The 25,077-nt window shown below is 49.8% G+C and overlaps 2 protein-coding genes across 5 annotated transcripts in view; one reads left to right on the forward strand and one right to left on the reverse strand.

Moving 5' to 3' along the window:
- On the reverse strand, nucleotides 1–17,416 carry ACAD10 (acyl-CoA dehydrogenase family member 10). Of its 4 annotated transcripts, none has more exons than XM_054082333.1 (15): nucleotides 17,282–17,416; nucleotides 14,792–15,002; nucleotides 14,139–14,287; nucleotides 13,119–13,313; nucleotides 11,366–11,524; nucleotides 10,639–10,798; nucleotides 10,053–10,194; nucleotides 9,210–9,278; nucleotides 8,239–8,420; nucleotides 7,528–7,678; nucleotides 6,135–6,280; nucleotides 5,175–5,348; nucleotides 3,932–4,290; nucleotides 2,646–2,728; nucleotides 4–1,507 (listed from the first exon to the last, which is right to left on the reverse strand). In XM_054082333.1, exons 2-15 carry the CDS (start codon nucleotides 14,973–14,975, stop codon nucleotides 1,447–1,449), a joined length of 2,214 nt encoding a protein of 737 aa, XP_053938308.1. In that variant the 5' UTR covers nucleotides 14,976–15,002; nucleotides 17,282–17,416; the 3' UTR covers nucleotides 4–1,446. The 4 variants fall into 4 exon arrangements, with proteins under 4 accessions (XP_053938307.1, XP_053938308.1, XP_053938309.1 ...); XM_054082334.1 differs by lacking the exon at nucleotides 17,282–17,416 and adding an exon at nucleotides 17,062–17,120; XM_054082332.1 differs by lacking the exons at nucleotides 9,210–9,278; nucleotides 17,282–17,416 and having other exon boundaries at nucleotides 1–1,507.
- BRAP (BRCA1 associated protein) overlaps nucleotides 17,359–25,077 on the forward strand; it is a 16,131-nt gene continuing 8,412 nt past the window's right edge. Inside the window, exons 1-7 of the mRNA XM_054082335.1 lie at nucleotides 17,359–17,577; nucleotides 17,915–18,067; nucleotides 18,813–19,014; nucleotides 19,841–20,030; nucleotides 21,512–21,625; nucleotides 22,096–22,244; nucleotides 24,472–24,547. Coding sequence (XP_053938310.1) covers nucleotides 17,496–17,577; nucleotides 17,915–18,067; nucleotides 18,813–19,014; nucleotides 19,841–20,030; nucleotides 21,512–21,625; nucleotides 22,096–22,244; nucleotides 24,472–24,547 — 966 coding nt within the window. The 5' untranslated portion in view covers nucleotides 17,359–17,495. The remainder of the gene's footprint in view (nucleotides 17,578–17,914; nucleotides 18,068–18,812; nucleotides 19,015–19,840; nucleotides 20,031–21,511; nucleotides 21,626–22,095; nucleotides 22,245–24,471; nucleotides 24,548–25,077) is intronic.

Consider the following 25,077-nt stretch of genomic DNA (forward strand, 5'->3'; position numbering starts at 1 on the left):
TGTATTAAACCACTTTGGGGTGGTGCCAGAAAGACCTGTTTTACCCGTAGAGACCAAGGGACGTGCCTGTGTGCATCGTGTCTCCCAGAGGGACCGTGTCAGGCTGCGTATCCACAGGGCATAGGTGAGAGCTGAGCTCCAGCCAAGCCTTGATCAGGGCTAAGCTCCCATATGCTGTCCTGGGTGTCTTCTGCTGATACCTGGATGGACAACTGATGACATTGGGCATTAACCCCGTATTAATGCTTTTGCTCTTCTGGAGCAGGACCCTTCCCTGGGGCTTAGCAAATGCAGCAGCACTAAAACCACACACAATGGAGGAAACACCTTCACAGCAGACGCAGCTCTCAGCCTCCAACTCTCAGCCCTGGCACAGCTGCCTGAGATTGAGCCCACGTGAAAGATGAGACAGTGGGAGGCGCAAAGGCCAGGTGCCTGCTAGGAAACCATCCAACTGTCCAAGCCGGGCTGATACAGGCTCAGAAACAGGCTCCCTCCCCCTTCATACCATAGCCAAGTGTCTGGAGGGGAGGCAGAATTTCACCCTGGAGCCTGGGAGGAACCAAAGCTCAGGTGACAAGGCTTCCCTGGAGCTCCATTGTCCTGGTGCTGAGCAGCCAGCGCAGCCACTGAAGGGCTCCTTCGCAGCAGCACCCCACATTCCTCTGAGAGCAGGAATGTGGTGGTGACCCTGGGCAGGTGGATGTGGCCTTGTGAAAGGGGGCTGTGAGGCTGCACCCGCACTGGAGAAGCCGAAGAAGTGTGTTGATTACTTTAATATTGAATTAATAGTAGACTACACATAAAGCACCCAGGAATTCCCATGCTCGTTCCCACGGTTCTCTTCTTGCTGCTGGCCTCTGCGAAACACTGAAAGCCCCATCAATCCAGCCTGCATCCTCTCTGATCCCCAAAGAAACCCAGAGAGATCCCATGCAGTCCTCCCAGTTCCTCCCAGCTCCAGAGGCCAAGCACTGCCTCAGCTCCAGAGTCTCCCCTGAAGCCACGAGTCCTCAAGAACCTGATTCAATTCCCACCACCACTGACTGGAGTCCTTCTAGAGTCTGCATGCAGCTGGAGGTGTTGTGCTGAACCCTGCTCCATTCTCTTTATTTCCACAGTCGAGTCTCTCACCCCAACCCAGTCATTCCTGACCAACTCTCCCCCCTGCTAGGCTGGTATTGACTGCCTGCAGCCCTGTGATCCAGGGATGGATTTTCCCCACATCTACTGAGCCTGGCAATAAAGGCACGGAGCCCAGATATAACAGCAAGCACCACTGAAATTCTAAAGTCCTCAGGGTGCTGTTAGCACAGCCCCTCCCATGCCAGAGAGGCTGCTTTAGTCTCACGTGCAAGGCTCCTCAGTGCCACGCGCAGTGGCTCAGCTCTGGTGTGGAGAGCACTGTTCTGTCAACCAGGTGGGACTTTCAGCCAGACGTGGAGCTCAGGTCCGAGTGAAGCACCAGGCTGGGGTCTGCACTGCAGTGATGCTCTGCTCCAGAGACCTATGTGAGAGTGAGATCAAAGCCCATGCAGGGCAAGTAAGGGGCTGCAGGACCAGGGAAGCACAGTAGCAAATGCCCCAGCCCCTTCCAAATGCCCCAGGGAACACAGTGCTGGGGAAATACCCTCACCTGGGATTCACAACACACAGGACAGATCACCCCTCATGCTCACCAGCCCTAGCCTGCAATGCCTCGTTCCTGATGTGGAGGAGGCCCCAGAAGGGAGGTGTCCCTGTGTTGCTTTATTTGGGCCAGGGAAGGATCAAATGTTGAGTGTGTGTGTCTGGTCACCTGACTATCCTGATCCATGGCCCATACAGTCATCGTCAGAGCCCCTGCTTTGGTCCTGGCACTCTCTGCCCGATGGAAGAAGATGAGAGGTGTTATACCCTTCTGCAATCCCGTGCCTGGGTGCTGGCCCTCTCCCACAGCCAGTCCTGGCTCCCTCCCAGGCTCGACTCTGGAAGTGCGGCTGTGTGACGGGTGCTTTGGCCAGACACACTTATGCTCACTCTGAGAGAGAAGCTGAGCTTTGCTTTGCAATCTTGGAGAGGATCTCTCCGAAGAACTGTGGGGATGGGCAGCCTTCAAGACCAGTGTGCAAAGTCTGTCAGCTCCCCGTGCAGGACGTGGCAAGATCAGCCAAGGCACTGCACTGTTGAGCCAAGAGCACCTCAGCCAACAGTATCTCACTGCCAAGCTCGCTGGGACAAACCTCCACCCCCGCAGTGCCTGCTTGCGTGAGGCAGGCTTGCCCTTTCTCTTGGCCCTTGCCCAGCTTTTGAGTGTTGTGACAGTCCCAGATCAGGACTACTTGGCTGTTTAACACCCCACTGCATTATCTTTCTGCCACAGGCTGCAAGACCCCTCCCCTGGCTTTCACAACACGCTTCCACAGCAAAGGTTGACAGTGCTGAGACGATGCCAAGGGAAAGAACAGTGAGATGGACAGGGAGAGGGCAAGGATGAGGGGCCTCTCTGGTCGCCCAGAGAAGGACCACTGTTTCTACCACAAGGCCCAGGCATTGAACAGAGCGCGGCAGTCTGATATTTGGAGACTTGGTGACTGAGAGCTCTGAAGATGTGAGTGTTCAGAAGAAGAGAAAGGAGATCTGCTCATCCCAGCGCTTCCAGATACCTAGAGCTGCTGCTTCCCTTCCTTTTCCACCTTTTCAGAGGATCAGCTGCTGAGCACCCTGAAATGCTGGGGTTTGCTGGTTTCTGCCAGAGCACAAGGAAATACTTCAGAAGGGCTGAACAACAGATGGGATTTATTTTTTCGGCAGTGAAAAGGCAGTTAAGTAAGACACTAGAACTTGATAATGTCACTAGAAAACATTAAGAATACAATCTCGGTAGCAACCCAAGGATAGGGATGTTTGCTTTCATGACACGCTCTGTGAATGATTACTTACGATACCACTCCCAGCAAACCTGATTGCAACATCAGCCAGCCCAGAGCCATGGGCACACTGAGCCACACCGTGGCCACCAGCAGCACTGGGGAGTGGAAGCACACAGAAACCAGACAGTCTGCAAAGCCTGGGCAAGTGACTCAAGTGTCCTGATACCTGCATAGTGACCTGACCTGCCTTGCACTGGCAAGAGGAAGAAACCTCATGCCATTCCCATCTCTGCCACTGACCCACCAGATGACCACAGGCAAGTCACTTTGGGAGCTGGATTCCACTTCCTCCCCACCAGATCAGGAATGATCAATGTCTCCCCATTTTGAGGGTTCAGGGCTGCAGCAGCCCCTGCTCTGCAAGGAAAGCCCAGGATGGTGGCAGCGCCAAAGTTCACATGGCATCCCAGAGCCTGCACTGCTGATAACGCTCGGCTTATCACCATCACAAGGACCTCTGCAAGGACAGCCCCTGCCAGGGAGAGCAGGATAAGAGAACACAGAGGAGGCAATGAAGCTGTGGAAGTGCTCCCTGCCCTATCTGAGGGACCTACAAAGGAAGCACCAGAAGAGATTCTTCCAAAGAGAATTAATTTAGCCTTTCTCGTGCAGAGGCAGCAGCTAGGCTTCGGAACCCTGCCAAGGGAAGGGAACGAGCAATCCCTGTACTGGCAGGTGTTGAAAAGCCCAAGCCCAGCCAAGCTCTGGATACTCAATTGGCATTGGTGGCAGGACCTTGGTGGAGCAGCACCAGCAATCACAGCTGAGCTGGCATTAATCTGCTCATCTTGGAAAGGAGTGCGAGCTTCTGAAATTACCGTTTCCCAGCATATGAACTCTGTTACTCAAATGTAGCCAGCAAGGGGAATCTGGATCCCTTTCTCCAAGCCACTGGACTCTACAAGTGCCAAGTGTCCAATGAGATTAGGAAAATAAGCCCTCTCAAGGGCATGCCACAAGCCCCCACCCTCATGCAGGTGCAGCAAAGCAAAGCTCCTTTAGGGAGGAGGATGTCTCACCTTGAGTTCTAGAACAGGACGTAGGGCCCATGTGGGCTGGGGAATCAGAAAACTCCACTGAACACCCATGATCTTTTCCAGCTTGCAGCCAAGATGCTGGGCCATCCCCAACAGACTGGTGAGAGGAGTGTCCAGATGGACTTTGGGCTCAGGAGCTGCCCCGGGATGTGGCCAGGTACCATAGCTCCTGCAGAGGAAAGGTCCTCGCCTGGCCCAGGTGCTATAATGTCGTCGTGCAAGTGGTTTTGTGGTAGGGAGGCTGTCAAAGACACGGAATCCTTCTTTTATGGCGAACTCCCAAGCCAAGTCAGCCACAAATTCCACATCCTCTGGGCTGCTTTCACCTGGGACTGGCCTCCCTGGGGACAAGAGAAGAATAGGACACTTTCATTTCAGAGAGCTCTGTGTTATACTGTCACACTCCAAACAGTGCCATGTGCCCATTAGGACTTGAGGAGACTCTTCTCTAGCGAATGTGAAAATAACATCCTGTTTTTTTCTAACAAGGACCCCCAGGCCAGACCTGCAGTTAAACAGTATGGAGAGTTCACACCACCTCCCTACTTTCAAGTCTCTCTTCGAAGGTGGTGCTTAGTTTGAAGGTCTGAGAGCCCCACCTGTAGGACAGAGCTCTGAGCTCTTAAATCTGGCTTCTGCTCAGTTCTCCTATGAAAGAAAAGTGATTGCACAGCAACCTCCAATCACCACAAACAGGAACAGACCAGATCTTGCATCCAGCAAAACGCAGCTGCTGGGGAAATGAACTGCGTGCGCTCCACTTTGGCCCTTTTTTCTGTTTGCGGGACACAATCTGACTAAAAAACACAGCTGGCCTGAGGGGTTATAGCAATCTCACACCCTCCAGAGCCTGTGCTGGAGCAGGGAGGGAGCTCTGTGCTTTACAGGACACCCTACTCACATTTCTCTTGTCTACATGCAGCAATAACTTGCTGCACAATTACTCCCAGGTCACTCGTCTCCAGGGTGAAACAAAATCACTCATTTTGATCCCTTATTTCCAATAGGAGTTGAAAGCACAAGACTGCCAGACATGCCACTCTTTGCTGTAGCACCTAGAATTTCAGAGCACTCAGGAATCACAGCCAGAAGTGCCTGAACTTGGCAGCACACGTTGTCAGTCTGACCTCCCCGGCTCAATGTGAGAGCTCTCCCTACACCAGTGCTTGTGTGTCTGAGCCTGGAGACCTGTGCAGAACAGGGTGGGTGTGGTTGGGTTCCTCACCTGCCAGAGAGCGTTTGTAGAGTTCCTGCAGCATTGCAGCCAGTCGGAAAAAGGCAAAGGCCATGTAGAAATTCCAGTTCTCGGGGCGCTCCACTCCCATGTGGCTGTAGTACATCTGGGAATACTCCTCTGCTGTGGGGACTCCCAGGTGCCCCAAATCACGCTTCCTCAATCCTGGAAGATGTGAAGAAGCAACAGTGAAGCCGCAGGCACTGAGGAGCTCAGAGTTTTCTAGGGATGTGTGTGGCAGAGCCACGCAGCTGTGCAGCAGTGAGACGCCTGCACCCACCCAACACCTGCGCTGCTGCCATGCTGTTTCTGTACATAACAATGGGGGGTTGGCACCAGCCCACGTAGGCAAAATGCATAGGGGGCAGTTTTTTCCTTGGGGTGAGAATGTGAAAGCAGTGAATGGTGGACCTTCCTCCTTAATGATGGAGTAATTTACCTCCCTGTTTACCCCTAGACTGTTCTTTTTAACAAGTGTATAACTGTGGACAAACCCCTTCTGTGCTGGCCTTGTTCACAGCTTTCTACCCAAAAGAGTTCCCCAGCTTTACAGCTGAAGTGAGAGGGAAAATAATGCAAACTAATTTTTAAACACAGTTTTGCAAGCTGTGAAACAGGGCCCTTGTGTCTTTGGGGCCACTCCTGACACCACTACTAACAAAGGACCATGTACAGGGTGACAGTAGCAACCAGGACAGGGAGCGCAAGGCAGTGTAACTGCCAGATTGGTGGCAGATAGGAGACAAGCAATGATCACTGCACACGCAGAAAGACCTTTCCACTCTGGAGGGATGGAAGGGCGAAAGGGCAGAGCAGGGAGCATGGTACAAGACCCACAGCCTTTCCCAATGAGCCCAACTGTCAGCTGAGCTCTCTGGGAAGGAGCTAATCTGTTTCTAAACTCTGGTTCTTCTCTCTGTGTGTCAAACATGAATTTGCCGCTCTCTGTACCTCTCAGTGCATTAAAGTGACGTGGCAGGAAGTAGGCCATACAGTTATTCGCCAAATCAGAGTTGGGATCTCCTAGAGTTGAAAGCTTCCAGCCAAGGACAGCAAGGACTTCTGGCCTGTCTGGATGAAAGACCAGGTTGTCCATCCTGTATCAGAGGAAAAAAAAGATATCACAAATGTCTCAAGAGGGGGAAGAAAATGCCAGTGCTCAGCAGCAGTAGGTGCTTTCCAGTGCTCTTTAGCCTCCTCAAAAATTCCTGGGCCCTTTGCGGGGCTGCACAAGTGAAAGATTAATTTCTGCAAGCATAGGTCAGGCAGGACAGAGATTACTTGGTAGTGAACTCCTGGTTAATGATAAACGGAACTGTGCTTTCCAGAATGAAACCAAGTTATTCAGGGCCTCAGGTCATTAACAGATGTTGCAGGACAGGCTGGCCAAAACGTGAAGCAGGTAAATTACTGTCCAGGTGGGTCTTCTGATCATTTCAAAGGCACACAATAACTCCAGGCCCTGAGTTGCCATGTGCTGTAGATTATGCATGGTATCCAGCTTTCAACACTTTGAGGCCCAGGAGAGGGCAGCAGCCTACTGAGGAGGAAACAGAAAGGGCAGCCATCCTGCCAGGGTGCAGGGAGCTCACCAGCTTCCAGTCACACATGAACTGTGTGCGTTAAACCTTGCAGGAAGGAGCCTTGGCCCAGAACTGGCACACACTACACTGCAGCTTCCCCACCCTGGCAGCCAGGGTCTGACAACACAGAAGCAGCTCTCAGCATCCCACACCTCTGTCCTCAGCCACCACATTCCTGTATCATCATCTGTGACACTGGCAGATTTTGTCAAGCATCCTGCAGCATCCCACCAGCCACCCAAAGTCTTTAGCACCAAATCATGAGCAATATATGCCAGGACTGATTTCTGGGTATTGCAGGAACAGTTGATGATCCTTCAGTGTTAGACTGAAGTCTGCAGTGGTTGTGTGAAGAAACTGAAAAATCAATGAGGCAGCAAGACTGGAATCAGACATCAGGAGTCCAGGCTTTCAGCTCCTGCCTCTGGTTTCCCTGCTCTCAAACCGGCACTGCTTTTAAACTGCCACAGATCAGCAGGCAGACAAACAATGGAGAAAATATGAGAGCTCTGGGTGCAAGACAGCACCAGTCAGAGCTCTTGATATATGTTTCTTGGGACAGATGCAAAGGGTTTGTGGTCGTCTGGGTCTCATTACCTGGGGGATGCTGAACATGACCCAGAGCCCAGCTTTCACACTGCTCCGAAGCTGCTGTGCCAGCACGACTCAGCACCTATTTGGAGTCTGCATTGCTTTACACTCTCTCTCCCTTTCTGCTGCCTGAGATGTGCTCCAGGGCAGTGCTGTCAGCCAAGCAGTACCTGAAATCACCATGCACGACTGTCGTCTTCTGAGATTCAGGAAAATGCAGAGGCAGCCAGTCAATGAGTCTCTCCATGGCTGGGATAACACGAGTTTCCATAGCTCGATACTGCTTTGTCCAGGTCTCTACTTGCCTCTGAATGTAATTACCTGTAAAAATGGAACAAACACTCTCAAGGAACAGGCAAAAAGCAGCTTCAAAAGAGATGTATAAAAGGTGCATGCAGAAAAATTCGAACAGCCAAGCAGATTTCAGCCCAGCAAAGCTAAGCTAAGATTCAAGAGTTTAATTGTCATTGCCAGGGGTCTCACACATTCTTAACTGGGCACTGGATTTGATATTCTGGTGGAAATAATCAAATCCTGGACAAAACCATAATTTCTTCACCAGTTCTGAGAAGCTGAGATAGCCCTGCAGAGAGACTGAAGGAGATGAAGAAGTTTGGTCAGAGGTGGCAGAAAACAAGTTACTCCTGCACCCACAGTGCAGGAAGCTCTGGAGACTGCTAACAGTAAACAGAGGCCTGGAGCACCTGGAGCAGCCGTCCACACCCTCCCACCATGCCTGGGGATCCAGACACCCTGCTGCTCATCCTCATTTTCCCAACTGCCCCCAGGTTTGGCCCAAATCCTGCACCCAAGCCTATCCCTTGAAATGCTGATACACAGGAGAAGAAAACAGTGATGGATGATGCACAGCCTTCTCTCACCATGCTCCCTGAGGTCTTCCAGTGTGGCTGCTCTGAGGTCTACACTGTGGATCTTGGAGAGGACTTGACTCATGGCAGCATAAATAGCCTCCCTCTGATGAGGCTGCAGCTCAGGGAGGGAGATGTCACTGTAGATACGGCCAGCACAGTGCTCCATCAGATAGAAAGGTGTCCCCAGGATGCTGGGGAAGCAAGGCAGAACCAGCAGATCTGAGGTTAATCCTGCTACCACCCCTCAAATCTCACCTGCACCTTGAACATGCCCCCAGGCCTCCCTTTGGTGGAAGTAGAGCAGCCTCAACAGCAGTTGAGCACTCACAGCCAGCTGTGGCCTGGGTTCAAGCCCACATCAGGCTGCCAGCCTGCAGCACACGGCTGTGACATGATCGCTCAGCCCCAGGAAGCTGAGCTTGGGACCAGGCTACAGCACCAGCCATCTCTCTGCCTGCCCTGCAGCAGGCTCCGGAGCCAAGCTGTCAGACTGCACACAAACATCACAAACGGTGGACACATATTTAACTGCAGTGCAGAGACTTTATTACTGCAGCCAGCAATGATCTGAGCCTAGCTGTGCTGACTGCAGGCTAGACAGGGTGTCCTGGTTGCAGACGTGCTGCTAGCACGGCTGTAGACCCTGGGGCAAGTCTGGGGACTGGCAGTTAGAAAAATCACCTCCATATTGGAAACTTGAAAATATTCAGTCAGCAAGAAGCCCAACAATGTTGTTTTATAGCAGCTTTTCAAAGGAAGACAGTATTTTGGTTAACTGCTAAAATAAGGACACGCCTAAACCAAGCCAAATAAAAGTGCTACTGTCCTTTGAACTTCTAGAGGCTTCTCTAGCCCAAGACTAGGCAAACACTAATTAGACCAGTGCACTTTGTGAGGTCTGGCTCCTCTTGTCTCCTCATCTTCGGGGAAATCTGGCTGAAGACGTCAAGCACAGAGCAAAAGCTGAGGGACAAGATTACCTTCCGTCCTCGCAGAGAGCAAGTACAGTGGGAACAGGAACACCAGCCTCAGAGAGTGCCTTCAGTATCCTGCCAGGGTGAGTCAGAGAGCCATGTCAGCACAGAAAGACAGTAGGGAATCAATTCCAGAGCTGCATTGTTGCTAGGCAGACACACAGTGTAAAAGGGAGCCCTGTGCTCAGTTTTAAACACACTGAAAAAGCACAGTTGCGGGTAGGGGAAAGAAACACAACAAAATATTTCTACGGCCCAGAGCCCCAAGATCAACACACTCTGAAAAAACAAGGGGAGCTCACGACTGCTCCCCAACAAGTGTCCTACTGCTCTGCTGCTGAGGAAGAGGCCTCTGGCACAGCAAACTGATTTGCAGCACGACCCCTCCAGCACAGGGCTAGCCCTTCGCCAGGCTCCTCACTGCTCAGCTGCAGTGTTGGGCTGCAAACTCTCTCCCACTCAAAGTGCCAGATGCGACAGTGGGATCCTGTGTCTCCTAACGTGAGCTGTAGTGTGCTCTGTGGATTGGAAGGACTGGCAGTACAGGAGTGGGGAGGGCGGTTTTCAGCGGCACAGGGTCCTACCAGCATCCTCGCTGCCAGCTGCACAGTCTTGGCTCTCCATCCAGACCTGCTCATGCGAGCTGCAGCAGACAGATCCCAGACTGGGATACAGAGCTGTGCAAAATGCAGGGGAGGACAATGTGGGAAGCAGGTGGTGAACTGTGTGTGTAATGTGGAATGGAAAAGCCAAGGCTGGAATAGAATACTGTCCCTAGGGCAGGATTGTATGGGATCTTCTGCAAGTCTTTCCTGGTCAGCTGGCTTGAGGAGCACAGCTCCTTCTCACCTGTATTCCCTTCTGACAGCAGAGCCTGGGGGATGCAGGCTAGCAGAGGGCTCCTTCTTCAGCACTAGTAAGCGATCTCCAAACTTGACGGAATAGGTCTGGGTAGACTGTCCGTGGCCAAACTGCCGTAACACTAGCGGGCCTGAAGAGTTGAGAGCAGAGGGTCAGCAGACAGAAGCATGAGCTGGGATTATTTCTCGCCACTTCTCCTGGTTTTACTTCCCCTTCCTGTGCCTGGGTCTGAGGTCTCACTTGCAGCAATCACGAATCCACCCTTTGCTCCTGTGTCCCAAATCCCAGGGGAGTGCGGTGATTGCTCATGGAAGGCTCACAGGCCAGGAATATTCCTGGCATCTCTTTGGCAACTTGTGCTCAACCCCTCCCAAACGAGGAAGTCCTAAAATGTTGTTTCCCATTTCTGGGAAGCAGTGATGGATCACTGAAACCTGAATGTCTGCAACATCTGCTTGGAGATTAGAAACCTTTCATTATCATTGTTTTTCAATACATCTGCCGTCTGATGGAAAGAGCCAATGGCTCCAGAACACGCAAGCTATCAGGCTGAAGAGCAAAAAGCATGCAATACCTCTTGCCCGGTCACTGAGAACATTTTCAAGGTACTTTTGCAGATGATCTTTTGGGATTTCCATGCTTGGTCTCACTGAACGAGTATATGGAACAAACCCTTGCAAAGGAAAACCCAGATAGGTTTCCAGCTCTTTGAGGGCTGCTTCTGGATCATTGACCTGAAAGCAGGAGAGAGGGAGGCACTGTGAGGCTGGGCTGTGTTAAGAGCTGCAATTCCCTGTGTGCAGTCCAGGGGAGCAGAGTTCAGTCTTCCCACTGGTCCCTGCTTGTCCTTCCCCCTCACCAAAATAAAACCCTCTGTGCTCACTGTCTCCAAAGCCTGGAGGTTAACCAGTCCATCCTCAACTGACAGAAGCCTCAGAGCTTCTAGAAGGGTATTAAATATGTCTTATTTTCTCACATCAGACAGATGCAGTTGTCTCAACTATACAGTTGGGGCTGTTCTTCTAAAAGGGAACTGAGGTCCATAAAGGAGAAGTCACTTCTCTGAGGTCACGCTGGCTGTAAGGTTAAGAGCCATGAACGAAAAAGGCCAGTGTAGACTTTATCAGTAATTCTGCCCTTTAACCCCACTACATCCTATAAAAATGAGGACAGGCTGAAACAAAACATTTGGCAACACAGGTCTACCACTGCGATTGAAAATCCTGAGTCATTCAAGTCAAACACAACTTCTGGACTTAGAAATCGGACCCAAAGCTTGCCCTCTTTGCATTGCTTTGTACCTTCATTGTTTTAATGCCAAGCTGGGCTGCTGCTTTTAGGTTCTGGCTGCTGTTGTCGAGTAAGATGGATTCCTGGGGCTGAACACCCAAGTGCTCCAAGCATAACTTGTAGATACGAGGGTCTGGCTTGTGCGTTCCATCCCGATAAGATTCAACCAACTACGGCAACAACAAATGGATTATGCATTAGCCCACCATGACCACAAACATCTGTGCAGTGTTGGAGATGGAGGATGGGAGGGTGGGAGAGTGACAATCTAAGAAATGTGAAATAAAGGATACAGGAAATGGAGGACTGACAGAGCTGGATAGGACATGATTCAAGTGACTGCGTGGGTGCCAATTGCTTGTCTGTGGCTTTGTCAGCTCAAATAAACTAAACAGGATCAGCCAGTCCTTGGATGGAAGATATCCAACGAGATGTCCCCATGTGGAAGACTCTCTGGATGTCCCAGACTGCCCTGAACCAATTGCTCAATGTTAGCCAAGAAAACCTTTGAATTGCACCACCTTCCAAATGGTCTAGAAAAGCGGTGTCCTGGCCACTGCACCCATCAGCCATGCCAACACAATCTTCACAGCAGCAGAGATGTTGACTGTAATCATCTGCTAAACTTTGGATCCAAAAAACCTTGAATCAGTCTCCAAATAATCGCACTGCCCTCAAAACCATAAAAAAATTCAAGCAATATTTCACCCCTACACTGATAGATGCTCTAGGAATAGAAATTAATCTATTAGATAGACATAAAAGCCAATCTTAATGGTAATCTGCATTCAATTACATTTTTTTTTCACTAATTACTGTGCAGTGCTGTCGCCTGCTGTTACAGAAGAGCCACACCGTGTGAGTGATGACACTGGATAGGCCACGGTTATTGAAGTCTTTGAAACAGTCTGGGATGAAAAGTACCACAGAGCATCACAACAGAGCATTACTCCACTAAGAGAACTCCCCAGGCACTGGTGTCACCAGTACAATGCACAGAAAGGCAAGTCAATAATGACATGATGTTGACGAGGTGATTTTAAACAGTGCCAGGTTTTACATGTATCGATACAACTCTTCTTTACATATTTTGTAGTCTCAAAACAAGGCTATAAAACAAACATAAGCCACAAATAAACTCCTGAAATTCAAAAATGTGAGGTGGGGTGCACAAAACCAAAATCCTCTGTCATGCTGAGTTGAGTCCACTTAGTTGCCTGTTCAAGTGAAGCCACTTGAATCAACCTCAAGGTTTGTGGCTGATCTGCTTCATATCTGCAAAAGCGAAGGGTGCTGGAAGAGGAGCCTCTGTCTGCTCCTCAGCTCAGATAGACCAACGTGCTGAGGTAGTGGCATTTTCTGTAGTATAGGGGATGCTTTGCAATTCTCTAGGATGAAACGCTTTAAAAGATTAAGGACTAAATATAAAGCAGGCGGGAGCACTAAATAATGACATTTATTTCTTGCATGATATTCCAGCTTTGAAGTCCTTTACCAACATCACTACCTATGGCTGTTACATGTATAGTGGTGGCTGTGTGGGCATTTTGCAATGAATTTTCAAAGGCACAAGTGCCTACCACTCCTTCAGACCACCTCCAAGGCCCAGTCACTGCAATAAATTACACCAAGGAACACTTTCAGAGTCTACTAACATGTGCTGCTGGTTATCATTCATTTTGGTACCTGCATGTAAACAATTTTAGTTGTTGCTTTCTATAGACCTAGCTACAGAAATCCATTTGGGAATCCATTCAGACTTACCACATCGAAGTGTTCTTGGTCCAGGGGCAGAAAGCTCTCTCCATTCAGCAGGCAGAAGTTGTTGCTTAGAAGAGCTGTCTTCAGACCTTCTGCACGGATACACTGTACTGCTTCTGCCATTATGGGGAGCTGTTTTATCATCTCATTTCTGATTAGGTCCAAGAGAAAAGAGTCCACTGGAACACAGACATTTGCCTAAGAAACCAGAGAACCCCCCCAAGAATGATAATTAGCCATTAATGGGTTTTAAGCAGGGAGGAAAATAAGAGTGGTTGGGTAGGTAGGTTGGCCTGATCATCTTATCTTGCTGTCCTACTTCCTTTGGCAGCAGAAGACAGTCAGCGAATCTCCCAGCTAAATTGCTTAGAGCAAATAAACAAGCCTTCTCATGTTTATAATTCTTCAGAAGCAGCAGTAGAGGTGAAGGGCTGATGTGAGGAAAGAGAAATGCACTAGGACCACGTCTGCCGTGAAATCAAGGCAGGTTAAGATAAATACTGCTTTACCATTCAGCAGGCAGGAAAGGAACCTGCATTTTAGACTGATCTGTTTAAAAAAGACTGTATTTGAAAGAGGATTCATGCTCTGTGTTCCTGGAACTGTGGTGGAGGGGCTTCTACTCATCTTAAGAACTGTCTGGGGAGACCACAGCCTCCATCCACCGAGCATGCCCATGCATGAACTGGCAGGAAAGGCTTTTAGTTGATCTCTGACTCTCTGATTTCTCATCTTGGCTGACCCTAGAGGTGTCTTGAAATAAAAAAAGCTACAAAATATGCAAGAAGAGGATGGTGGAAGCGAAGGCAAATTCAGCTGACCATCCCGCCTGGGTACTAGAATGATGACAGCAGTGAAAAGTCCACCATGATCAGACAGCAATGCTTCCTAGATGGTAAATCCAGACCCTTCCACCAAAAGAATTCTTTTATAAGCTTCTCTTTCCTCACTGAGCAACCACATTGCAGGATCCCACTTCCCTGCAGTCAGGAAGTACAAAGAGAGGAGGGCGAGTTGGCTTACGATCTTGAAGCACTGCTGCCCCAATTCCTGCAAAAACTCCACAGTTGTCAGATCTCCTCTTGTGTACTTCAGAGAGAGACTATTTTCCCCTCCAGAGAGTATAGCTTGCTGGACGGTGCCGGCTGGAACACAATACCGGGCTTCCCAGTCTAAATAGAGAAAAGTAAGAAAGCCAGGAGAGAGCATATACACTATCATGAGAGCTGGGAAATGAGCTTGGAACCCCTCTGAAATCTGATACATTTACCAGCGCTCATGAGAATCAACCAGATGGACATGATTTCCTCGGACATGGCAAGAAGTTTGGGCATTGCCCCAATCGAAGCACCTCACCTCTGGGTATGGTGTGATACCCTTGGGGTAAAACCACAGAACTCAAAGTGTCCCAAGGACAGGACCAACATTGGGTGGCAGCAGCCGATGTCATTACAGGACAGATTCATCACTAGGTGGGTTCTAGCCCTGATCTGGAGCTGTCAAAGCAGTTGCTGGTTGCTATCAGTTTTAGTACTTCTCATGACACAGCGGGGCAGCATCACCCCTGGTTCTTGAATATCTTACCAGAACCAGAGGCAGCTGACCGGGACAGCAGGAATTTATTTTCCCTCTATGTACAGAAACTAGAGGAGCAAATAAGAAATGAGAATACACACCTGTGGCTGTCTTGTAAGGGGATGGGAGAAGCACTCCACATGCATCGAAGATCACGGCTTTATAATGGCACCATCCTGATTGTCTCCACCAAATTAAACCCCGTGGGCGCTGCTGAATCCCAGCACAGAGCAGGGAAGGGGCACGAGCAAAACTCCTCAGGTACATGCTGTGTAAAACATGCATCTGGCTCAAGCTGACTGAGGAGAGAGCCTAGGATACAAAGTTTATCATTACAAGGGTAAATATTTATTCACACATATGAAGCCTTCTGGCCAAACTGGGGCACCTGAATGCGGTTTCACACAGGGTCCTTACACCCTTCTAATGTCCAGGTACAACACAATTTGACTGATCACTAACACCCACACCACTGACCATTCATCACTGCAAATCTTCACAGAGTGACTGCATTTTTGCAACATTCTTGTTGCTTCTCTATTGATCCAAATCTCCCTGGAGTCAGTCAACTCCCTTGCTGTAGTTACTGTTCTGTGATCTGGATGATGCTATGAGGGTTTCAAAGGCATCTTAGAGGGGCTATAGGACGCTGGCATTGTCTCAGTTACCCAGGCGGATCCTTTATTCATCATGGACAGCTCTAAGCCATAAAACCAAGTCCTTATTTCCAAGGCTGTCCTGTCATAGAATCATAGAATCACTAGGTTGGAAAGGATCACCAGGATCATCAAGTTCAACCATTCGTATCAACCACTAAACCACATCCCTGAGCACCCCATCTACTTGTCTTTTAAATACCTTCAGGGATGGGGACTTCACTCCCTCCCTGGACGGCTGTTCCAGTGCCCAATGACCCTTTCTGTGAAAAATTTTTTTCTGATGTCCAGCCTGAACCTCCCCTGGCGGAGCTTGAGGCCATTCCCCCATCCTTTTACTTAAGCATGAAAAATACCAATGTCTGTGTTGTCCAAAATGAGGATCTATTGTCCAGTGTGCACTAGCCAATCTCTACACCACCGAGGCATTGTTCATTCAGAGTTTACACCAATTCTGGACACTCAGGAGGAGAGACTCTCCAAACTCCAGTGTAAAACTCCCAGCACAGACTCTGCAATTTTATACACTACAGAGAGATAAATAGAATTCCTGAAAAGTCAGGCATATTCATAACCAATCAGACTATCTTGATCTTTTACCATGCGTGCATCCCAAAACTTTGAATGTATTTATGTGATCCCTAGTAGTTATTCCACAGTGCTTTACTGATGAACTTTTGCTGGATTTTCCTGATAAAGGTATTAAGTCATTTGTCCTTGCATTTCTCTGTTATCACATCCTTGCTTGGCTCACTCTGTTTACCAGACTATTCTTGATATTAAATTTGCCCCACGGTGCCCATTAGTTTTGCTACAAAGTCAATACATTTAATCACAGAACCATAGAATGGTTTGGGTTGGAAGGGACCATGAAGGTCATCCAGTCCAACTTCTCTGCAGTGAGCTGGGACATCTTCAACTTGATCAGGTTGCTCACAGGAAGGGGGATTATTTTATTTCTTTCTGGTTTGGGGGAAGGGCAACAGCGATGGGGCCTGGACCCTCCAGCTTGGCCATGCTGCCATGGTATCATAGAATTATTTGGTTGGAAAAGACCTACAAGATAGACTGAGTCCACTACTAAACCAGATGCCTGAGCACCTTGTCTACTCATCTTTTAAACCCCTCCAGGGATGTGGACTCAACCACCTCCCTGGGCAGCTTGTGCAGTACCTGAAAACCCTTTCAGTGAAGAAATTTATCCTAATATCCAATCTAAACCTCCCCTAGTCCAATTCGAGGCCATTTCCGCTCATCCTGTCACTTGTTACTTGGGAGAAGAGACCAACACCCACCTCGCTACAACCTCCCCAATGAAGTAGTTAAGATGCCAAGCCTGACAACTACTCAAGAAGCATATTGGCAGCGCCTTCAGCACATGGTACGAATTTTGGGGTTGTTCTATGCAGAGATAGAAGTTGGACTACATGATCCTTGTGGGTTTCTTCCAAATCAGGTCATTCTATGGTGATTCTATGATTCAAATCAGGTGACTCTGTGATTCCTTTTCAGCAATTATAGAGAGTGATGAGGTCTCCCTTCAGCCTCCTTTTCTTCAGGCTAAACAACCCCAGGTCCCTCAGCCACCGCTCATAACCCTTGTTCTCCAACTCCTTCCCCAGCTCCATTCCCTTCTCGGGACGCATTTCAGTCCCTCAATATCCTTATTATAGTGAGCGGCCCAAAACAACTCAGGATTTGAGGTGCAGTCTCACCAGCTCTGAGCACAGGCGCAATCCCTAATGCTGCCTGAGACTCTGGTGCAGAGCTGTGACCTCTCCGCTTCCATCCCTGTGTCCCAACCCTCCCCTCAGCCCTGAGGTCACCCCTGGGGGTGCTGGGGTGTCCCCCCGTCTCTTAGGCCTGGGCCCCACCCAAACAGGACACGCGTCCGCAAGCACTTCCGCCCAAACGCCAAGTCTCGCGAGAACGCACCCGGAAGTCTCGCGAGAACACGCCCGGCGGTCTCGCGAGCCGCAGCCCCCCGGAGCGTCCCCCCCGAGCTCCGCAGCCCCTGCTGTGGGGTCGGGGCCCGCCCCTGCGTGGTGACGTCACGCGCTCCGCCCCGCGCGATGACGTCACGCGCGCGCCGCGGCGGGGTCAGAGGGGAAGGCGCGCGAGGCGGAAGCGGCGCCGCATCCCCGCGCCGATGAGCGTGTCCCTGGTGGTGATCCGGCTGGAGCTGGCCGAGCGCTCCCCGCTGCCCGCGGGCTTCGCCTACAGCGCCGCCGGTGAGTCCCTCCGGTCCCGGCTCCATGTCTGCCACTGGGAGTCTGGGCCCAGTGTGCGGGTCCGTCCTGTCCGCCGCCGCGGGGGAGGGGGCCGAGCCCTGTCCGCGGCCCCCGAGGAGGGGCTCGGGGTCTCCCCGCCGCCCCCGGGGAGGGGCTCTGGGATCTCCCGAGGAGGGGCTCGAGGGTCTCCCCGCCGCCCTCGGGTCTCCGGGGAGGTGCTTGGGGGTCTCCGCTCCATCCGCCACCCCCAGGACCCGAGGAGCGGTCGGGTTCCATTCTGGTGGGTCCCGGTATCGGAGCCCCACTCCTAACTCCTCCTTTCCCTGCGCACCTCCAGAGATGGCTGCTGAGAGCACCGGGGCGGCCCCGCCTGCTGTGCCCTCCTGCTTGGAGGGGAAAGGCCCAGGGGAGAGGGCAGCCATTCTCCACCAGCACCTGGGCCGCAGGGAGATGACAGATGTGATCATCGAGACCATCCAGCTGCGGCCAGGTACCGGCCTTGGGCACTATAGCGCCGCTTTTCGTGTCTGTCACCCACCCCACGCGTGGGTGGCTCCGAGTCAGGGAAGGGGAGGGCAGCAGGTCCTGAGTCTGTCCCCACTGGTGACAGCGTGGGGATATGATGGTGGTGATACCAGGTGTGTGAGTGTCAAGTCAATCCTCTGGTTTAGAAAACAAGTAGAGAAGCTAAAGAATGTATGGGAGAACGAGTTGTTTCTGGCAAACATTTCCTAGTCTGTAAAGGGTTAAATCACTCTGAGCTGTGCCGAGGGCTGATCAGCGGTTTGCCTGCCAGTTGCTGGCCTGTAAGAAAGGGACTGTTCAGCTCTGCAACCATTAAATTCCCTGATGGAGTTACTGTCTCAAAGCTTCTTCCCCTCTAAGTAGTGTTGAATGTCCAAGCTGCCCACTGCTGCAGGGTTCTCCTCACACCTGCTCAGCAAACTCATCTCAGTTGCTTGGTGTTGGTGTTGGTGCTGGTTGGGATTCCAACAGGCACAGAGCAAAACTCTCCCAGCTAGATCTGCATTACTGGGGTCCTCCTAGAGGCTTGCGCTCGGTGTGTGTCGGCTCTGGAGTCCTTTTGGAACAGCAGGGATGAGCGGTGTCTCGTTCTGCTTCCCAGGGCTGTAATTTGACATCTTGGGTTGTTGTGTACGTGTGGGCTGTGCTTAGGGAACAGCAGACATTTCTGATGTGCTGTTAGTAATGTGGAAACTTTTGATTTGTAAAAGATGAAACAAAAGCTGGCATGGAGGGAAGAAAATCTTCAGAAGCCGCATCTGTTGAGGACAAAAATAAACATGATGATCAAAGTAAAGAACGTGAGGTTGCTCCAGACTCGCCTTCAAAACAACTCCCTGACCAGATTTCCTTCTTCAGTGGGAATCCCTCGGTTGAAATCGTTCACGGCATTATGCATCTGTACAAAACAAAGTAAGAATGCTTGACTAATTGTAGCTCTAACAGTGCTTCTGAAAAATGCTGCCAGCCGGAAGGGTGAGTCGATCACCCTGGGGCTGTGGCTCCTGAGCTGGGACAAACAGGAAGGGTGACTCGCATCAGTAAGAGAGGACGGCTCCTTGCGTCCCTGGTGGGGCATGAGGCTGGCCAGGGTCTCTCAGTTGCTGGTGATGCCACTCCAGGTGGAGATAGCTTGTGCCAGGGGCTGTAAGTGTGCTATGTGAATGCAAGTTGTTAAGAAATGATGTTTTAAAGCAGTTTATCAGGGGATCCCACAGTTAAATTGTGATCTCTCAGGCCTTGGTGGCAGGCCTGAGGAGCTGTCTGAAGCGGCAAGTTTCATCCTATATTTCAGGGATTGCAATTCCATGCTGTTCACTTATGTTTGCATGAGAGCTTCCATTTTGGGTCTTGCTGAAATCGATCAGGAGTTGCAAAACGGGCATTTGAAACAGTAACCAACATTGTTGGTTTGTTCTAGGAATAGCTTTGAGCATCTGTGGCTTGCCAGCTTCAACTGGTTTTATAGCAAAACAGATGTCAAATTATTCCTGGCAAAACCATTGTTTGTTGGAGCTGCCTAAATATTGTGTATTTAATCCTTTGCTAAAGAGCGATAGTTTCACCTGGACGCTTACCCCAGTCCGTTGCTTCTCTTTTTTAATGTTTACAAATGTACAAAAGAGGGTTCAGATCGACAGCAAAGTTACTGTGGTAATGGCTGTTGGAAGTGTGATGTGTCCAGCTGTCGGTGTCCTCTCTGAAATGAGACAAAGTTGTGTCACTGTTGCTTTACCAGCAAGATGACCTCGTTAAAAGAAGACGTCCGGCGCAGTGCCATGCTGTGCATCCTCACGGTCCCTGCTACAATGACCAGCCATGACTTGATGAAGTTTGTGGCTTCTTTCTACGATGTAATTGAGCACATGAAAATCATCCGAGATTCCACTCCAAACCAGTACATGGTGCTGATAAAGTTCAGCTCGCAGGTAAGAGCTGGAAGTCCCTTTGCTGTAGGGAGTTCAGCACTGCGTTATGTGGCTGCTCTTTGGGGGTGCTGTCTGACTTCACTGGCCAGCTGTTAGCCAAGACCATGCTTTATCCTCAGAGAAACAGTCCTGTCTTATTGCGCAGAGCTTCCGTGGGGCTGCTGACTAGGATTAGTCCCACGCCTTGACCTGGAGGCAAGTGTCTGCCGTGTTCTAGCTGTGCTGTTTCTTGTTGGCAGCGTATTCAGGAATGCATTAAGGGTGCTCAGTTCTTTGCTGTCTCAGAGCATATTCAATAAGAGTGATGCGCTCTACTACGCTGAATAGAGATGACTCAGGCACTGGGGTTCTGTTTGCATTTTGGGGAAGATTTGTTCTGCTTTTCCAAGGAGCTGGGTGGTCTCCCAGCCGCTGCCAGAACAGTGTGAAAAGGACAGTGGCCTCTAAAACTGACAGTCTAGGGGATGAATTGATAACGCGGTTTGCTGCTCACAGGTCGTTCTGAACTATGTAGCTTTAAGCATTCCCCCCGCCTGTTTTTGTATGGACCCTCTCACTTGTACCAGCTGTTCTCCCAACTGCAAATGACTTATTTTGTGTTTGGGGGAGAGAGGTTTCCTCGGCTGTGAATGCTGCACAAGGTGTTTCCCGTGCCTATTGTACAGAGGCAATATTTGTGTGCTTTTTGTGTATTGCTGTATCGTATTTCATAGGCCAGTATCTACTGCTAAACAGCCCTGCAGCAAACCATGAACTTGTACTCAATTCACCCTGAAATTCCTGTTTCTTGGGCAATTCTCTGAAGCCCTATTACCCAGTGATGACTAAAAGCAGCAAAAGTAAATCTCATGGGCTTTTATGCTTCTGGCTGGAGTGGCCAGGAATATGGGAACGTGACACTCTGCTAATTTGCCTCAATCTAGTGTGATTGTTTGTGAGAGAAAGGGCTTGGGGAGGTTTCTGAGTGAGAAAGGATGATGTGTTTGACAGATTTTGTTGTGGTTCTGCCTCTTTGCAAGTGACTCTCAAGCACGGTTCAGAGCGTGGCCAAATTGTGGTGTGAAATGGATCCTTTCCCACAGTTCAATTGTTGTTCCTCTCCCTGACAAACATATTGGTGTCCTGCAATGTGGCCCTCTTAAATTTTTGCAGAGACCAAATTTGCTTTGCAAATGCGCTGAGAATGCTGACAGAGGGCAAAAGAGAAGCTGAAGGGAATTCTGTTATTCCCGCTGAGCGCTCAGATATCAAAGTAGCTGTCACTGCTGTGAACCTCACGTCTTGTCTTCAAGTGGTAATGCTAAACCTGGTGCCAAGATGCAATGCCTGCTGGCAGGAGCTGACTGTCTGAAATATCTCCTCTGGGATTATAGGGCTTCGTGGAGAGGAGAAGAGAGAATACAGTGATTTCTGCTCCTCTTCCTTGGGTGTATCAACTGCAAGTTTTCTCTCTTTACCTGGCTTCCCTTGTTTTGTGATAGGCTGATGCAGACAGCTTTTATATGGCATGTAACGGCCGGCAGTTCAACTCTATAGAGGAGGACGTTTGCCAGCTGGTGTATGTGGAAAGGGCTGAAGTCTTCAAATCAGAAGATGTAAGTTTGCTTTGTTTTGTTTTCCCTGCACTTTAGAAAATTTTACCGTGGTTATTTGGACTGGGCTTTGGGAACTGTTTAAGTGCAGCAGCCACAAACCCATTTCCCAGTTCAGTGCTATTGCTACTTGGGAGAGTTTTTTTGGTGACTTCACAGGCTTCGTGCCTCCCCACTGCAGTGCCTCTGACCTAACCCTGCTGTGCGTGTAGGTGTTGTGAATCCAGAGAACAGAACAAGGTGGTTGTGGGTGCAGCAGCCTGGTTGAAGAGGATCCTGGCTGTGCTCTGTTGGATAGACTTCTATTTAATACATTTCTAACCACTGTGCAGACTCGCTGGATTACTTGGTAGTGTTTTTGTTCCCTACTGCCAGTACTAATGGGGAAGAAGTTTGGCTTTTTCTTATGTGGGTACTTAATTTATGGTGATTGGAAGGTGCTGAGCAATTTGTCTCTGCGTGTTCTTTTGAAGGGGGCCAGCCTTCCTGTGATGGATCTGACAGAGCTCCCGAAGTGCACGGTGTGCCTGGAGAGGATGGATGAGTCCGTGAACGGGATTCTTACCACACTGTGTAACCACAGCTTTCACAGCCAATGTCTGCAGCGGTGGGAGGACACCACGTAAGGGTTTTTTCTTTATTTCCACATCTAAATCTCTGTTTGGAGCGTGGTGGTTGTGTGCTGATGAGACTGGTTCAGAGTGTGGGGGCAGGAATTACTGCAAGTTCTAATGTTCTTTTTTTCCCATTAAGGGACTCCCAAAGAGAAGTCTCCCCGCCAAAAGTAATTGAACAGTGTTTCCCATGGGCCTCACTGCTATGGCAGGAAGGGAGTGGTAGAGAAATGCTCGTTATTTTAAAACGCTATAGGATAAAAACACTAGGGGAAGCAGTATTGGATGCACACGCAGCCCTGTTTCGCTCAGTCTTGTGTGTCTGTCTGGGCATTCGTTCCCTTGGCTTAGCTGAGGCTGTGCTGTAGGCAGATCTGCACATCTGGCCGGAGCTTAGGAATCCTTCTGGGAGCCCTGCGGTCTTGCTGTCTTACTTAGATGCTGGGAGAGGATCAGGAGGAGCTGAGCAAGAGCAGGCGTGCAGAGGGGAGGATTGGAAAGAGAGCCAGAAGGGAGGTGAGGAAGGAAGGGGTGATGACAAGATCAACCAGTAAAGTGGGAAGGGGAGGCAGCTGCTCTAGGCAGGCTGTGTTATTTGAGGTGGGCACGGGCTGAACAATGGGAGTTCGTGTTCCTGGCTGGAGTAACACACTGGTGTCTTTGCCTCAGGGGTACCCTCCATTTCACTGGGCAGCACTGGGGGCTGGACCCGCATCTGTCAAACCAGCTCTTTTCACTGCTGCTAACCCTTTCCTGTTCTTGCTCTTACCATCCTTCACATCCCTGTAGATGGGGAGTTTGGTATGTCTGAGGTCCTGACTGCAGAGCCTCCGACTGGCACCCAGGTGCTGCTATCAGCTTATGTATTTTGCGTTCTTCTGGACACTGTTTGCTGTTTGACTGCACATCAGGCAGTCACAGGTACTGCAGCAGAAGACTGCCGATCTTCACTGTGTTTCCTTCTCTGTCACTGGTACCAGTGATTGCCTGATTCTCTGGTGGAGTGTAAGGAAAATTTTAGCCCTCTCTGTATTATTTATAAGCCAAAGTAACAGAACCTCGGTAAGATTAATCAGATTTGTAGCTATTCAAGTTTATGGGCTGCTTTGCCCCATAAATCAAACCCAGTTTAAATTTGAAGCAGTGGAGCCTAGCTGGTGTGGGAGCAAGATCCAGAATAGCAATTAAATACCTAATAGACAAGCAGAACTTATGCTCCCAGTCTAGAAGACCAGTAAAAGAAGGTCCCTGTCCATTTTGAGTAGGCGCCACTGAGGCTCTAAGTGCCTGAATTTGTATAGAAAGTTGACTGCAATCCAGTTGTCTCCTCCCTTGAATATTTCTGTAGCTTATCCAGCAGCTAATGAAAAATACATAAACAGTCCTGGCAGCGGGATACTCAGCCTCAGTTACCCTGCTCCCTAGTTGGGCTTCTAGTGCTTAGGGTCTGGACAAAGTTTCCTTCTGGTCCTGGCTCTTCTCTCTTCGTGGCAGCACAGTGGTGTGGTTTCAAAAGAAATGATAGCGTGGTGCCTGCTACTGATTCTTTTAGGGTTCAGTTATGGGATGTTCTGCCTGGAAGGACTGAGAGTGAATCTGTTGCATTAGTGGCGAGATTGAAGCATCTCCTTGTCTCCTTAGGGTTCTTTTAAGTACTCGGGTATGTTTGCAAAGCATAGGTACCTCCGTCCCTCTGTCACTTGGCTGTCCTCAGCAGTGTGTAGTTACAGCATCCTCCCATAACACTGTGTAGCTGCTGCGTAAAACCCTGCAGGTAGTAGAGAGCTGAAGAGGTCAGCTGGCAGCAACGTTTAGAGATGTGTAACACATCTATCCAAATGCTTCTTGCGGTGTTATGGTTGAGGCAGGGAAGTGTTTTGTGAGCTCGGTTGTGGGTTTTTCTGCTCTGGCAGAGGTTGCTGGCAACCCCACTGAGGTTTTTGGTTGCAGATGTTCTCTACACCTGGACTGCAGCAAATCCAGGTCAAATTGAGACTGTGAAATGACTCCAGAAGAACTGTTCTTTGTTCTCCTGTGCCTTACTGGCTTAAAACCAGTAGTCTTGTGTGGAATGGAGGCAAGTTTGAGTGCGGTAAATGTGAACTGAGAGATGTATATGTATAGGGAGTGTCCCGCTGCATAAGGTGTTTACTTTGAGCTCTTTGACTCTCTTTAATTACCATAATATAAAGATGGAGCTTCTTGTGTCTAATCATGATGCTTATTGCCCTCTAGGTGTCCTGTCTGCAGATACTGCCAAACGCCTGAGCCGGTGGAAGAGAACAAGTGTTTTGAGTGTGGAGTTCAAGAAGTAAGTAGGTGGGTGGACGGTGAGTGAGATCTAGACTAGATCTGACAGCACAGCTGCTCTAGTTGCTTTTGGGGTTAGTTCTGTGGCTGCTTTTGGGCTGACTTTACCAGTCAGTGGTATATCTGCTTTCCTTTTAAGTTGGAATCAGTACTGGGACTGGGAAGCAATCTTACCTCCCAAGTTTCCTGTTCTGACAAATCTTTCTGATTCTTAGAAATGTTTACACATAGCTGCTCAGAGTGTGCATGATAAGGTGTGTATGACAGCAGGCAGCTAAACTGACACTAAACTTGGTGGTCCCTTCTACTCTGTGCTCTTCAGAGCTTGTTTTTTGGTCCTGCTGAGGTGCGTTGTTCATTAGTTCAGGCCATTCTTCCATCCATGCTTGTGGTAATCTATCACATCACAATCTGTCTATTACCCAGCACCTGCCGGCTTGTAGTGGGCTCGAATGAGCAAGTGCGTCCTTTTTAGCCTTCCGGCTGAGTGAGGCTTCAAAGAAGGGAGGGGGAAAAGCAAATGCTGTTTGC

The sequence above is a fragment of the Cuculus canorus genome, chromosome 17 (genome assembly GCF_017976375.1).
Source record: "Cuculus canorus isolate bCucCan1 chromosome 17, bCucCan1.pri, whole genome shotgun sequence".
NCBI classification, from domain to species: Eukaryota; Metazoa; Chordata; class Aves; order Cuculiformes; family Cuculidae; genus Cuculus; species Cuculus canorus.

Coding starts and splice junctions, on each gene's coding strand:
- ACAD10 (XM_054082333.1), bottom strand. CDS start 14,975: ATGCATGTTTTACACAGCATGTACCTGAGGAGTTTTGCTCGTGCCCCT. Junction 7,679..8,238: donor GGAAGACCTCAGGGAGCATG/GTGAGAGAAGGC, acceptor CCATTTTTACAG/GTAATTACATTCAGAGGCAA. Junction 4,291..5,174: donor CTACAAACGCTCTCTGGCAG/GTGAGGAACCCA, acceptor TCTTGTCCCCAG/GGAGGCCAGTCCCAGGTGAA.